The 15,641-nt window shown below is 37.7% G+C and overlaps 1 protein-coding gene across 2 annotated transcripts in view; it reads left to right on the forward strand.

Moving 5' to 3' along the window:
• The window catches only part of stx18 (syntaxin 18), a 158,439-nt gene that overhangs the window by 121,626 nt on the left and 21,172 nt on the right, over positions 1 to 15,641 (forward strand). The window contains exons 3-7 of one of the 2 annotated variants that reach the window (XM_043674245.1): positions 1,864 to 1,979; positions 4,043 to 4,120; positions 8,119 to 8,185; positions 10,263 to 10,378; positions 13,551 to 13,636. In XM_043674245.1, coding sequence (XP_043530180.1) covers positions 1,864 to 1,979; positions 4,043 to 4,120; positions 8,119 to 8,185; positions 10,263 to 10,378; positions 13,551 to 13,636 — 463 coding nt within the window. The remainder of the gene's footprint in view (positions 1 to 1,863; positions 1,980 to 4,042; positions 4,121 to 8,118; positions 8,186 to 10,262; positions 10,379 to 13,550; positions 13,637 to 15,641) is intronic. The other variant, XM_043674246.1, reaches the window with a different exon arrangement.

Consider the following 15,641-nt stretch of genomic DNA (forward strand, 5'->3'; position numbering starts at 1 on the left):
CACCTTGATCTCCTTCCACCTATCGCATTTCCAACGCTCCTCCCCCAAGTCCCTCCTCCCTACCTTTTATCTTAGCCTGCTGGACACACTTTCCTCATTCCTGAAGAAGGGCTCATGCCCGAAATGTCGATTCTCCTGCTCCTTGGATGCTGCCTGACCTGCTGTGCTTTTCCCGCAACACATTTTCAGCTCTGATCTCCAGGATCTGCAGTCCTCACTTTCTCCTTTTTTGTTATAATTCGCCATGTTTGAACAATTATGCTGTACAATAGGTTCCTTATTCTGCTTTGCTCATATGACCCAACAGTTTACCCATCTTTGAAATGTTAAACACGATACCTATATTCTAAACCAAATGATAGTGTTGCTATTAATCCTATTTTAACTTAAGGGGAGAAACAGAAAGATATTTGCTGGGAATACACAGTAAGTCACTTAGCAAGTATAGTGAGTCTAAAACAAAAGAAAGATTTGCATTTATACAGCACCTTGCACGACCAGCAGATATGCCAAAAGTGATTTACAGTCAATAAAGCGCATCATACATGTTGTTCGTTAGCAAACAGCAACCTCCAAAACTACATTATGATAATGACCGCATGATCTGTTGTGATATTGGTTGACAAATAAATATCGGCCAAGACATCAAGGATTTCCTGCATGTTTTTCTCAATAATGCCATGGGATCTTTTAAATGTGTTCGTGGTCAGGGACATGAAAGATAGTGTTTCGACCAGTGTAGCATTCCTTCAGTATTGCACTATTGAATGGATTTATATTTGTTTGGTGCTCAAATCCTGGACTGGACCTGAACCCTCAATCTTCTGAGTAAGAGGCAAGGGTTTTACTGATTGAACCAGGGCTGATACACAAAATGATGTTCCAGTTGGAATCTTTCACTTTTCTCCAGTTTTCTCTTCTATCTTAGTATCGGAACACTAGTGTAAGCATCATTTAAAACAAAAGTCATAGAACTTTATTTTCTAACTGGAAGGAAATTCAGAAGTCTGAAATGCAAAGAGAATTGGGAGTTCTAGTCCAGGATTCTCTCAACTTTGAGTCAGTAGGAAGGCAAATGGAATGATGGCATGTATTTCGAGAGGACTTGAACATTAAAGCAGGGATTTATTTCTGAGGTTCTGTAAGGCTCAGGTCAGGCCACGTTTGGAGTATTGTTCGCAGTTTTGGGCCCCATATCCCAGGAAGGATGTACTGGCCCTGGAACGTAATCAGTCGAGATTCACATATGAGGAATATTTGAGGACACTGGATCTATATTCGATGAAGTTTAGAAGGATGAAGGGGGATCTAATTGAAACTTACAGAATACTGAATGGCCTGTACAGAGTCGATGTTGGGAAGATGTTTCCATTGGCAGGAGAGGCTAGGATCCAAGTGCACAGCATTAGAGTAAAGGGAAGACCTTTAGAGTGGAGATAAGGAGAAACGTATTCAGTCAGAGAATGGTGAATCTATGGAATTCACTGCCACAGAAGGCTGTGGAGGCCAGGTCATTGAGTATGTTCAAGACTGAGATAGATAGGTTCTTGATTGTAAAAGAGATCAAGGGTTACGGGGAGAAAGCGGGAGAATGGGATTGAGAAACCTACCAGCCATGATTGAATGGTGGAGCAGACCTTTTGGGCTGAATGGCTGATTTGGGAAATCTGAAATGAAAACAGAAGAAAATGCTGGAAGCCATCAGCAAAGCAGATGGTGTCAGTGGAGAGGAGGACATTAAACCTTGCCTCCTCCTTTCTTTCCTCAGATGATACCTGTTGTGTTAAGGGCTGACCAACATTTTACTTTTATTTACTCCCACTTTTTAAACTTGTAAAATTACTTGTTTTCTTCTTTTCCCAGTTTTGTAATGTCAGAATATTCCCGTATGACAGACATGGAACGTGACCAGATTGATCAGGATGCCCAGGTTTTCATGCGCACGTGCTCTGATGCCATCCATCAGCTGAGGGCAGAAGGTAAAGACAAAAGCATGTGAATGTGAAGCTTTTTTTAAAAAGAATTTTGTCAAGCAGTTTAACTCCTGTGAAGGTGCAGTTGTGATTGAGACCTTGTTTTCGGAAACATTAAAAAACAGTGTGAATGGTTGGTTTATTATAGATTATTAGTTTTATTGGCTTCCTATAAAATATATTTAGGAGGATGTGTGAAGGGGATGAAAGAACTTTGCAGGGTTTTCCCTTGTATACGGAGGTATATGAGGCAGAATGTATAGCAGGGCAGAGTGTTGAAGGTTGTGAAAGAAACAGCTTAAAGGATTTCTTATGTTCAAGCAGCATATTTTCATGTCAGACATATGTTCCAATGTCATTCTTGGCTTCTGTCTCTAAAGTGGCAGCCGTAGAAGCTCAAGAACAAGTTCTGATTGTTATTTAATTGATAGTTTGGTATGGGAGAAGTTGAGAATGGGTTCAGGGGAAATGAGAATTAAAATTGAAAATAAAAAGAACAGATGTAAAAGGGAAACCACAATCCATGTGAATAAATCCAACTCAATTTTTCTAAGATTTTCCTAGTCTTTGCCCTCTGTATTTGCATATCACTGCTGTAACCTTAAATGCAGACTAAAATCTATCTTAATGACCAGCATTATACTGTTCCTAGCATCAAGAAAGTATCACCTGCCCCTTTTCTATTTGTCATCATAGCTATCTTTGAACTGAGGTTGCCACCATGCTGGAAATCAGCCTTTTGTGAGTTTTATTCAGGCTCAGAATCTATTCTCAGTCTGAAGGATTTGTGTTATCAGTCTTCTCCATACTAAGGTTGAAATCTGAACAGACATCTGTTGTCATTGAGATTGATCGCACCAGAATAGAAAACAGTCCACAGCCAAGATTTATTGCTTCGTCTTCAGGAACAGCTGACTCCCAGCTCTCACCATTTGCCACATCAAACTCCTCTCAGCCACTTAAGAGCTGACTGGGTGCTACTTGCTTACTTAAGGGCCTTAATTGTTGATGAAAAGGTTGCTATTGGATCTTCTCACTCAGCATTTAATTGCTGAGAGAGCAAGTATCTTTCCAGCGCCAACTTGCCCAATTGTTTGCTAATGTAGAGCCATAGAGTCATCCAGCATGGAAACAGATCCTTCTGTCCAACCAGTCCACATCAAATATAATCCCAAACTAACAAGTCCCACTTACCTGCTCCTGGCCCATTTCCCTTCAAACTTTTCCTATTCATGTACTTATCCAAATGTCTTTAAACTTTGTAATTGTACCCACGTGCACCACTTCCTCAGGAAGTTCATTTCACACATGAACCACCCTCGGAAAAAAAAAATCACATCATGTCTTTTTTAAATCTGTCTCCTCTCATCTTAATAATAAGCCCCCCTAGTCTTGAAATCCCCATCCTAGGAAAAAGACAACTACTATTAACTCTGTCTATACCCCTCATTATTTTTTTTGCCACCTTGCTCATCACCTCCAGGGAGAGGGTAACCACATCCTGTTAATAGTGTCACTTCATTAGTGTTGAGATCACCTAAGTCTAATTCCGTCAGTTCCAACAATACCCACTGAACCGTAGCTTTACTTAGTCCTCCTCTCCTTGACCACCCAACCATTTAAAACTATTTTTTTCTCTCCCGTATCTATAAAGTAAATTGGCTTTGTCATTATAGATGATCAAGTATGATTTATGAGTTGATATAATTTATTAAGGGAAATTGTGTCAGACTTCTATTAGAACCTTCATGGATAAAATGTATGATTTAGGGGTTTCTAACGCTTCCAATTAACTATCTCTTCAACTAATTGCTAGGTTTTTCAATGAGGTAATTAGTTCATCAGTTCTGAGGAAGGGTCACCGGACCTGAAACATTAAATTTGATTTCTCTTCACAGATGCTGCCAGACCTGCTGAGCTTTTCCAGCAACTGCTTTTTTTTTTGTTTCTGATTTACAGCATCCATAGTTCTTTCAGTTTTTAATTACTCCTTTGGATTATTATTTACTTAACGTAACAGAAAAATTATGAAGTATATTTGCACTAAAGACTTGTTGCTTCCATTCCAGCCATGAAGAATGTGATTTCTCCCCAAGTGAAGGAACACAGGGAAGGTGTATTGGACTTGCTTGAAGCTTACCTGAAAAGTAACTTTAATTTGTTTTAATCAGGGGTGTGGGAAATGTTTCATGGTTTTAAGAACCATTGATTTTAAAATTGGTTATATAATGTATTACTATGTTAAACTGCTTGCAAAGGATTATGATTGTACATTTCACTTAATCAGTTTTATTCTGACAGTGAATCCAAGAACTCATGGACACAAATTAGTCAACAACAGAGTCTGGCTAGAGAGCAATGCCTGAGAGTACTGAACACAAGCTAATGTAAGCCTAAACAGACTGGCAAAGTTGCAGTCAAACTATGCAGAAAAGATAGTCATAAAAGTCTTAAATAGAAAGGGTTTTTATTTTTTTAACTTGGATCTTTTCTTTCATGTGCAACATCAAAGGCTAATCCTATGAAGAAAGTTCTTTCTTCTTACTAGCTGGAGTCTAACTTTATACATGCAATATCTACTGATGTAGTAAACCCATGGGAGCAAACTCAAATCCACGTCATTGTCTTTGGGATATTGGATATATCATGAGCGACTTGTGATTTCCTGGACTTTCAGAAATGTTACAGTAAGCAGTTTGAGATGTAGCTTAACTTTTAAAGTACAAAAAAAATTTATTTAGAAATAAAAATACTTAAAATAACAATGTTACCATTATACATAGAACATGCCAGTATAAAAATAACTAACATTCAGAAATAAACTGGGCCTGAGAGACTTTTCGCAAAAGCTTTAATATGAATTTGGATTCTTACTTTCACAGTACCTTCTACATGTTTCTCAGTCCTGGTATTTTAGGGATGTACTCCTGAAGATCAAACCCTGATACCTTTTGAAGTTAACCCTGACAAAGGATTTCAATAGATGTAATCCTAGTATTGCATCATCTCTGATTTTTTTTAGATGGAAATTGCCTGTGTCTTCCTGTTTGGAAAAGGCGAAATGCATCCCTTTGGATATAAACCTTCTTATGAAACAGTAAGATGTGGAAGCTCCTTGTGCAAATCCTAAAATGAAAGATCAGAACTGAATATTTGCAAAAGTGCTTTCAGCTCCATTGAAAACTTGACAAATTTGGCAGTCTCCTGTGTCTATTTGCACACCTTCAGAATTTTGCAACGTTGGGCAGGGTCCTAAGCACCCATTTGCTATCTTTTCCAATCTCCTTTGAATGCATCGCTATTCTTATTCTTCTTTCTCCACAAACCTCCTCTGCCAGTACATGGTCTGCGGTACAGTAATTAGAGTCATAGAGTCATACAGCATAGAAACAGACCCTTTGGTCCAACCGGTCTATGCTGACCATAATCCCAAACTAAACGAGTCCCACCTGCCTGTGTTGGCGCGAATGGAGGGTTCCAGTTATAAGGAGAGGCTGGATAGGCTGCGACATTTATTTTTCTCTGGAGCGTAGGCGGTCAAGGAGTGATCTTATGGAGGTCTATAAAATCGTAAGGGTATAGATGAGGTGAATGGCAGGTGTCTTTTCCCTAGCGTGCGGGATTTCACGACCAGGCGGGTGTATTTTTAAGGTAAGAGGAGAAAAATTTTAAAAAGATAAGAAAGGCATTTTTTTAACACAGCTAGTGGTTTATGTACGGAATGAACTTCCAGAGGAAGTGGTGGATGCAAGTATAGCTAAAATGTTTATAAAACATTTAGATAAGGACATGAATAAGAAATGTCTGGAGGGATATGAGCCAACATCTCAGGATTGACCAAATAGCAGTCAAAGTCACAAACCAATGCCATTGTTTTAAAGCTACTCCAATGTTTAGTGGAAACGAGTACTCTTCCAAACATTTTCAAAAATTATCTTTGTCCTTTGATTTGATTATAACATCTGATTATGTTTGCATTGCAAACCCATACCTCTCCTCGTAAATGATTTTAAAATACTAAATAAATTTTTTAACTCCTTAAATCAGCAGTTTCCATGGAAGGAATGTCATGCAGTTGTTTTACCAGATTTAGTGTAGTACATTGAATGTACTTCAGTTGTAATGGATCGAACTTCAATCTTTTGACATAAAAGAAGCAGTTTATCCAGATGGAATTGGGCTTGAGATTCCTTTAATCATAAGATTAGATTTTACGAATAAGCATCTGTTCACCAGCATGGCCTAACCATTCAGAATGCACAGTAACAATTTTAACTTTCTTTCCAAAAATGAATATTAAGCTCTAATCAATGATTATAAATTGCATTTAGACATAATTGACCCAAGCAGGATAAGCAAAATGCTTCTCTGTTTGAATACAGACCATAATACTTCCCAAACTCTCACCCTATATAAATATGTAACATTTCCCCCTCTCCTTGCATAACTATGTGTTGAACTGAATAAACAGATGAGCCAACCAATTAAAAAATTGGAAAAGATCAAACTTTTCATGATGAATAATGACACTAATTTCTTTATTTATTTCGAACCCTGTCACTTTGTCCTGCAAAGTAGCAAATTTTTATTTTGCTTATAGGAATTATAGAGGAAGACCAGGCACTGATGAGGGCTGCAAGTTGGAGTCTAGCAGCTCTGGGCTATTCTCATATACACAACGATCTGGTGGCTGACAGTGGAGAAGTGGTGGGGGAAATCTGTCTGGTTCAACCACTCATCTGACAAAACTAAGCTAGATCGAGTTGGGAAACAGTTTTTGGTTCCAGAAAAATAATTATGTTCCGGATTTTAATGTTCTGTTCTTGCTTGCATTGATAAACATAATAACACAAGATATAATCTCCTAGCATCCAAACTGTCAAGCCCTTTAAAAATCTTATACATTTCAATGAGATCACCTTTCATTTTTCTAAGTCTCTAAATTTGCTCAGCTATGTCTGATCATCTTAGGTTTAATTAAGTGAACCATAACTGTACTGCCTCGAATGCAATATCCTGAGTGTGGAGACCAAAACTGCACTCACTACTACAGATGTGGTCTTACCAAAACCCTGTACAGTTGTAAGAAGACATTTTTTATTCCTGTAGATCAGTCACCTTGTAGTAAGGCTAGCATGCCATTTGTCTTTTGAGTTGCTTGCTGTACCTGCCTATTAACCTTCTGTGTATCTTAAGCACAAGCACATTCAAATCTCTTTGTTTATCAGTACAAGTTTCACACCTTCTTAAAAAAAATTATTCTTGTGACCAAAGTAAATAACTTCACACTTAATTATCCATCAGCCATCTTGTTATATAACTCACTTAACCAAATTGTATCTTTTTGCAGCGTCAATGGTCCTCCACACAGCTTACCTTTCCACCTAGCTTTATATCATCTGCAAACATACATACATTACTCTGTCTCTTCATCTAAGTAATCAATGTAGAATGTAAATAGCTGACTACCCTGCACTGACTTCTGTGCTCCTGTATTCACTACCTGCCTTATTTATGCCTGTTCATGCTTGTTATCTGTTAACCAGTCCTCTGTCCCTGCTAATATATTACTCCTAGTCATGAGCCGTCATGTTGTTCATTAAGCTTGTGTGGCAACCTACTGAATGCCTTTTTAGAAATCCTGGCACACTGTATCTACTGCTTCACTTTATCTACCTTACAAGGTACATCCTCAAAAATAAACTTCAATGAATTTATCGAACATGGTTTCCTTTTAGTAAAATCATGTTGGTGTATTCTAATTATTCAGTACTTTTCTAAATGCAATGTTAAGACTTATTTAATAGTACATTTTAGCATTTTCCCATCAAACACTGTTAGGCTAACTGGTGTGTTGATTCCTATTTTTCTTCTTCTTCTTCTTCATTTGCAGTTGCTGACTTCCAATCTGATGGGATTATTTCCAAATCTAAGGAATATTGGAAAGTGATAGTTAGCCTGTCCACTATATTTTTTAGAATGTCTAAAAAGCAATAAGCTGTTCATCTCTTTACGATTTGAGTCCATCATTAAGTATAGAATGTTTAGTTGTTGGATGCTGTAAATTTACCCCCAAAAATTTGCTATTTAAATTAATTTCCTTTATGTTCAGATTTAATATACTTTCATCTTTGTAATCATACAGATGTGTGTAAAGTGTACTCTGAACAAAGGGCTATTCGAGTCAAGCGAGTCGTGGATAAGAAAAGATTGTAAGTAACGTAAAATCATGCTCAGTTTGATCTTCAGAGGGCAGTTTGCAAATTGGAAAGCTATATATTGACTGAAATTGACCCTCATTAGGGTATCATAATGTCATATTGTCTCTGTTCTACCATTATCGTTGGTTTTCCCTTTATCATTTGCCATCAGTCATGTAATGCAATGAAAGTCACGCTTTGCGAAAGCTCAGTATTTGAGTGCAAATTTCAATCTCCTGGCAGGGAATTCTTATGTGACAAGTTCCCTCTCATTTTGTTGCCTGAACATTGAATAGAGACTATACTAACTGTTACTTGACATGGAGTAGGGGAGGGAACATTTAGATTATTCCTTGTATTTTTGACCAGCAAGACAGCATCTTTAGAGGACTGCTATTCAGCCTGTACAGCTTCATCTGAGGTTGTCTAGTTTATAATAGCGATTATACAAATTTTAAACCTCATGAAAGATGGCTGAGTTTACATAAGATGAAATATGGAAATTGTTTAAATCTAACATTGATTCTTCCCCACCGCCCCCCCAAAAAAAACCTACATCCGAATCAGCACACCTGCAACTTCAATTCCAACAGAGTTAGGATAGCTATTGGAGATGTGTGGCCCCCACTACTTAGGCCAAGAGGGGTTTTGTCATTTAAGTATTATAATTAGGCAGCAGGCTGTTTAAATGCCTGTATGAACAAAGACAAGAAGGAAGGGATGAACCTAATTGGGCATACATCAGAAGCACACCTCCTCCAAAGATGTACGTGCTTCCGTCTATACCCCCGGGCCACCAGTGCACTCTCCTGGCTCCTTAGGCTCCACTATTCCTCCCTTCTCTAAATCCTTAGGATGTACCTCTTTGCTATGATCTTCCTCGAGCCTCATTCTTCAGTCCTGGCTGTGCATCTTGCTTAAGTCTGACACTGGAATGGACTACACCTGTTCCTCTGTTCACTTGGTCAGTAGCTTCCAAGCTCAGGACTTCCTTCCAAGTGAATGTGCAAGTCCAATAATTAGACAATGTCACTCATTTGCAGCGCATCTTACAGCTAACCTTCTAGGAATGGAAGAGGGGTGATGGCGAATCATCTCCTGTGTAAATTTTAGCCCAGTGTGTTTATGAAGTTTTGGAGCAGTTATTGTGGTCAAGATCAAGTTTTAACTGAATACTTAGCTCCACATGCAATATTGATATAACACACTGAACTAGGATATTCAGACAAACAAGAGGTTGTGTAGGATTCTTAAGGGACTTGACAGGGTAAATAATGAAAGGATGTTTCCCCTCATGGGAGACTCTAGGGCATAGTCTAAGAATGAAGGGCTGCCAATTTAAGACATAGATAAGGGGGAGTTTCTTCTCTCAGTTCTCTTTGGAACTCCATCCCATAGAGACCTGTGGGGGTGGAGTCCTTGTGTAGATTTGAGGCTAAAATAGAAAGATTCTTGATCAGTAGGGGAATTGAGGGTTACGGTGAAAACACAGGAAAGTGCATGTGAAGTATGTTGGATCAGCCGAGATCCTATTGAATGGCGGAGTAGGCTCGATGGGCAAACGGTTCACTCCTGTTCCTATTTCTTATGGTCTTAAAAGAAGTGCAGAGAATAAATATTTTGTGCAATCAAGCAAACCAATGAAAGTAATAGCTGAAAAAGATGTCATAAAGTCTATTGAAGCAAGAATTTTATTTGCAAGTGGCTAAAAAGAGTAATATGGAAATGGAACATGAACAGAAGAATCAAATTAGATGAAATAATAATCATAAGTACAAAACTTTGTGACGACACTAACGGCTCACTTGCTACAGTAGTTTCAGGCAGAGCCATAGAGATTATTAATAATGCTCTTTTGATATCTTGTTCTATAACATTATAAGAAATGAAGATAACATCTGAGGTAAAGGAATATGTAAGGTTGCATGATTGATAAAATTTGTCTAATTGTGAAAAATTAATATTATTTTATTTCTGATCCTCAGAAGCCATTTTAAATTCAAGTTATGAGCTTGTGAATCAGGAAATATAGGATTGAGTAAATCTAATCCGTTGTTGCACACTGTTCTGACAGATTTATTTTTCATAGGTCAAGACTTGAACCTGAACAACATAGCAACAAGACATTAGTACCATCTCCAGAGAATATTCCTCCTGTCAAGCCAGAAAATTCAGAGGAGCTAGTCGCAAAAGATGAAAGCAATGGTTTGTAACATTAAATATTGTGAATTGCATGCTGTAGTTTGTGATTATTGGAAAGCCAAGGCCTTGCCATTTTCCTATTCAGCGATGCAATGTATAAATAGTTATTGGTAAAATATGGACACGAACGTACATTAGAAGCTCCAAGTACCAGAGGACTGAATTTATAACTACAACATATCTAAAACAAATAGAATCATAAGTGTTATCTTGTTGATTTACATAGTTTACAGCATTTAAAGGTTTGTATTATACAGTGCAGTACTAAGTAGGGAATTAGAAAGACGAATGTCACCATCTATACAATGTGTAGAGTTTAGTTTTAAATCCACAAAGATAACATTCGTTTGCTACTTAGTTCTCATTTGCGCAATTAATTTGCGAATAATCTGAGTAGACAATTCTATCATTAAAAATAAGGAATAGATGTGAGTAATTTAAATTTACTTAAAACTAAAAAAAAGATCATGTGGATGAATGCAACGTGTTTGAATGAGATAAATTTTCCTTAGTTTAGTAAATATTCTTGATTTTTTGAAGTTAGCCAGATAATATAGGAGGTGCAATGTTAACAATTTATTTTAGCTAATCTATGTCAATGGTGGCAAAGTAAACATCCTACTACAATTCCATCGCTTGATAGGCAACATTTTATCATCATCATGGAATTTCATTTGAGTATATTGATAATTCGCATCAGAGAAAAATAAAGCATCTCATACCCCTTTATCCAGCTAATTTTGTTTTAATCTTTAATAGGATGTAGGCATCGTTTTCAAGATCAGTAGTTATTACTTATCCCTCATTGTGTTCAACTATGTAGCATTCTCAGTCATTTCAGAAGGCAGTTAAGAGTCAACTATATTGCTGTGGATCTAGAATCTGTAGGTTTTTACATCGATTGTAGGTTAATGGTCACCATCATTGAGACTAGCTTCATATTCCAGATTTATTAATTAACTTCAAACTCCAGATGATATGGTGGAATTGAACCTACTCCCCAAGAGCATGAGGCTGGGCCTCTGAATTATTAGTCCTGCGACATTATTCCCTGAGACTGATGTAGTATTCTGGAATTCAGAGCTATCTGGCATGACGTCAATCCTAAAATGCAGTTATAATCAAGTTAGGACAGGTGTACTAATTCTGTTTCTTGTTCCATTCATCCAGTGGTCACAACAAAGTTTGAATTTAATAGGGAAATGATGTTTGCAGGTGCATATATCTCAGACCGTATGTGGTTCAGAATCAGAAATAAGTCAGCCAGGTTGTTTAAGTAACAAATAAGATCATGTAACCTCTCTCAATGTATTGTCGAGTCAGTGACTTTATTTGAGCAGCTCATGTTCTTTGCAAATGCAATACTTTTCCTTACTTCCTTTGCTTTGCAAAGTGTCTTTCCAAAAACTCCAAAACATTGATATAGTCTAGTTAATTATATTCTAAATTAAGATGCCAGATAACACATCCTCATAATCATAAAGTTCTAGATGACTGATTCAGATGTATTTGCTGTTAATAGCACTGGTACAGAGGTTACACTTTTTTTTTCCCGACCAATTTCATGATCTTTGGTGAAAGCAGTTACTAATTTTAGAATATTTTGTTCTCTGTTCAAGTAATATTTTATCCCAGTGAAATAAATTAAACAAGTCTTGGAATGGACTATGACTTAGAGGTGTCAGTGTTGGACTGGGGTGGACAAAGTTAAAAATCACACAACATCAGGTTATAGTCCAACAGGTTTATTTGGAAACATGGACTAGTTCAAGATGTCAGGTTGGCAAGCAAAATGTAGTCAGTAGGCCAACATGATCAGATTGTATTGATTTTAAAGCAGTAAAGACCTACCACTGAGTAGATTGGAAGTGGAAAACAAGGTACATCAGAAAGTGACTAGGTTATGATAAACTTTGGTTTTCGCTGGATAGATTTAGTACAAGGAAAGAAGTATCACAGATTTGAAGAAATCAGTGGCCTGTTAATGAAAATAATAAATGCAAAAGATCACAACGGGTCAGACAGCATCCATGGAGAGCAAGCAAGTTAACATTTTGAGTCTAGATGTACCTAGATGATTGATATTTTCCCTCATTTCTGTAGCAAATGTCACAGGAAATAATATGCAGTGAACGATCACTTCCGTGACTGATTCAAACCAAGGTTGCTGAGGCCACAACACAGAATACTAACCAGTATACAATCATGGCCCCGCGCTTGATTATAAACTCAGTTGTAATCTTTACTTCCCACAACCCAAAAAATACATCAAAGCCTTCCAAAATTTATATTATTTCTCCTCCATATTCCTTCTCGAGGTAAATTACGTGGGGATCCTTCTAGTAGCTGGTGATTAAGCAATCTTCTGTTTTTTTTTTGAGTACCTTATGATTGTGAACTCCTTGTTTTGCCAGGCTGTACATTGTGTACAGGCCTCTCCCTCTATTCGTTAAATCAGAGTGGTGGCATGTGAGACCTTTAGGTTGGCATTAATTGTCCAATTAAGGACGTCAATTGGTGAATCGATGAGTAGCACTTGTAACACTTGCCCTGCCATTTCTAAAATCTTGACGGGACTGGCAGTAAGGATGCTGTGGATGACAAGCCACCCAATATTGCAGCGGCAAACACAGAATGCTGGAGAAACTCGGTTCTGAAGAAGAGTCATATCAGACTCAAAATGTTAACGCTGTTTCTCTCTCCACAGATGCTGTCAGATCTGCTGAGTTTCTCCAGAATTCTGTGATTCTGTGATATTTTACATTAACACGATTTTAAAGGTGTGCCTGCTCACTTCCCTGTCCATGAGTGGCCCATAAAATCCAGTTGCTAGGATTTCTAATTTTATTAATTGTGAATAATTGAAGTGCACTAAACAGTTGCTTGAATATTTATGAAGCACTTGTTTGAAAGACTTACTAAATGGAATGCCGTTTGCAGAGATAATGTAGAATTATGTACAACTTATAGCACAGGACATGCCATTCAGGCAAGATGTCAGTAATAATATTTATGCTCCAAATAAGCTTTCTTCCAGCTTAATTCATCTCATCCTGATAGCATGTCCTTCTGTTTGTTTCCCCTTCTGTATTTATTCAAGTTCTACTTCAATTTTTTTGAGGACATCTGTGATGAGATTGCATATCAATATCAATATTAAAATGATCTTTCACAGATAAAAGTTTTCCAGAAGTACATGAAAATTTGGGTTTTTGGGAGGACTCAAAGGAAGATGAACTTTCACCAGAAGAAATTCAAATGGTAAGTTTCATCCTTCAGTGCAGTTAATTGGGATAATGTTAACTTGCTCACCAGTTATTATTTCAGTTACAGTCTGTGATCCCAGGAAGATGCCAGATGGTTGCTTTCTCAGCAGCAAATGCTAATTTATATCATAACTTTTCTGCATTTTAATGACTCCAGTAACAAAGACTTTTGACATCGATTTACAGTTCTCATTCTTCCAAAGAGGTTTAACCTTCACAATCCTTTCAGCGTATCCATCTCTTTGTTTTTCTTTATTGTAGAACTAGAAAATCTCTGGATGTGCTCAGGAGATAAGATTAGTATTTGTGAAGAGAGAAACAGATTCAGCTCTAACCCTTCCATTACTTCTGATGAAAGGTAGCTTTAACTCTTTCTTTCTCCACAAGTGCTATCAGACTTGTTGATTGACCCAGCTTTCTCAGTTTTCCTCACCAATTTTCAGCATCTACCATATTCGCGAGTACATCAGGAGAACTGCTCTGCTGTTTTTCAAATAGTGCCTTGAAGTTATTAGAGACAGAAAAATGTACCTAAAATTAATGCCTCATCTGAAGAACAGCAACTTTGACACTGCAACTCTTCTTTAGTGCTGCCTGAAGTATTGATTTGACTATGTGCAATATGTACTCAAGTCTTGAGACTGGGACTTAATCCACCACTTATTGACCCATAAGCTAAAGTGCCATTTCCAAGCAAAGTCAACACTGATGTTAACTCATATATAAAAGCATTCCATGACTGACAGTCCATCTAACACTATCAGCATTCATTCTCTGCACTGACGACACTTTCCTGACTTGAAAATATATCACTGTTGCTGAGTCAAACTCCTGCAGTTTCTTTCCTTATAGCACCATTGGTGTACCTACTGCCATAGACTACAGCAGTTCAAGCAGCTCACTGCCACTTTCTCAATGGCAATTAAGGATGGGCAATAAATGTTAACAATATTTTATCCACATCTTGTGAATGAATTTTTTTAAAAATGTAAATTTGTTTCACCATATCAGGCCTTAACTGAGGGAATAATTTCGTATTAGATTAGATTAGATTCCCTACAGTGTGAAAACAGGCCCTTCTGCCCAACGAGTACACACCGACCCTCCGAAGGGCAACCCACCCAGATCCATTCCCCTATCCTATATTTAACCCTGACTAATGCACATAACACGATGGAAAATTTAACAAGGCCAATTCACCTGACCTGCACATCTTTTGAATTGTGGGAGGAAACCGGAGCACCCAGAGGAAACCCACGCAGACACTGGGAGAATATGCAAACTCCACACTAGCAGTTGCCTGGGCGGGAATCAAACCTGGGTCCCTGGCGCTGTGAGGTAACAGTACTGACCACTGAGCCTCCCCCAAATTCTGATCAAGGCCTCACTTAGCCAGTTTCCTTGTTAATAAATCACATTTCCAGTATCTAAGAATTCCTTATCAGCTGTTGATTCAATCTGTTCCTCCAGAACTGAGGTATTTAAAATGGCAACTTTCTCTCATCTTCTAACTTTAGATTAAGCTCCCAGTACCAATTTTAAAATCTGAAGAGGGTTTTGTGTATTAGATACAAAGAAGGGTGATCAAATTCAGCACTGAGTGCTGGCATTGAAAGGAAGAGGCATAGTTGACATTTAAATGTCACAATAGCAGAAACGCATAATAAAAACCTGAGAATATTGCTGAAAAAGAGACATGCTCTTGCACCTTTACATCTTGCATTTATCAGGACAGATAATGCAAGATGAAAAGCTTCAATAGCTTTAGAAATACTGAAGTTCTGTAATTACAAATGGCTGCACCTACACCTGAGACTGAGATACAACAAAATGACACATGAATGAAAGCCAACATGGAGAGTGTTTTGTGGAGCAAAGTCTTTCTGATGTTATTCTTGCATAAAGATAACATATTTTGGGGGTTTTCTTGGTTGGATTGGATGGGCAAGCTGTATGGGCCGTCTCGCCTTCAGCTTGCATCATAGGCAGATATAGTTGAT

The sequence above is a fragment of the Chiloscyllium plagiosum genome, chromosome 32 (assembly GCF_004010195.1).
Source record: "Chiloscyllium plagiosum isolate BGI_BamShark_2017 chromosome 32, ASM401019v2, whole genome shotgun sequence".
Lineage (NCBI taxonomy): Eukaryota > Metazoa > Chordata > Chondrichthyes > Orectolobiformes > Hemiscylliidae > Chiloscyllium > Chiloscyllium plagiosum.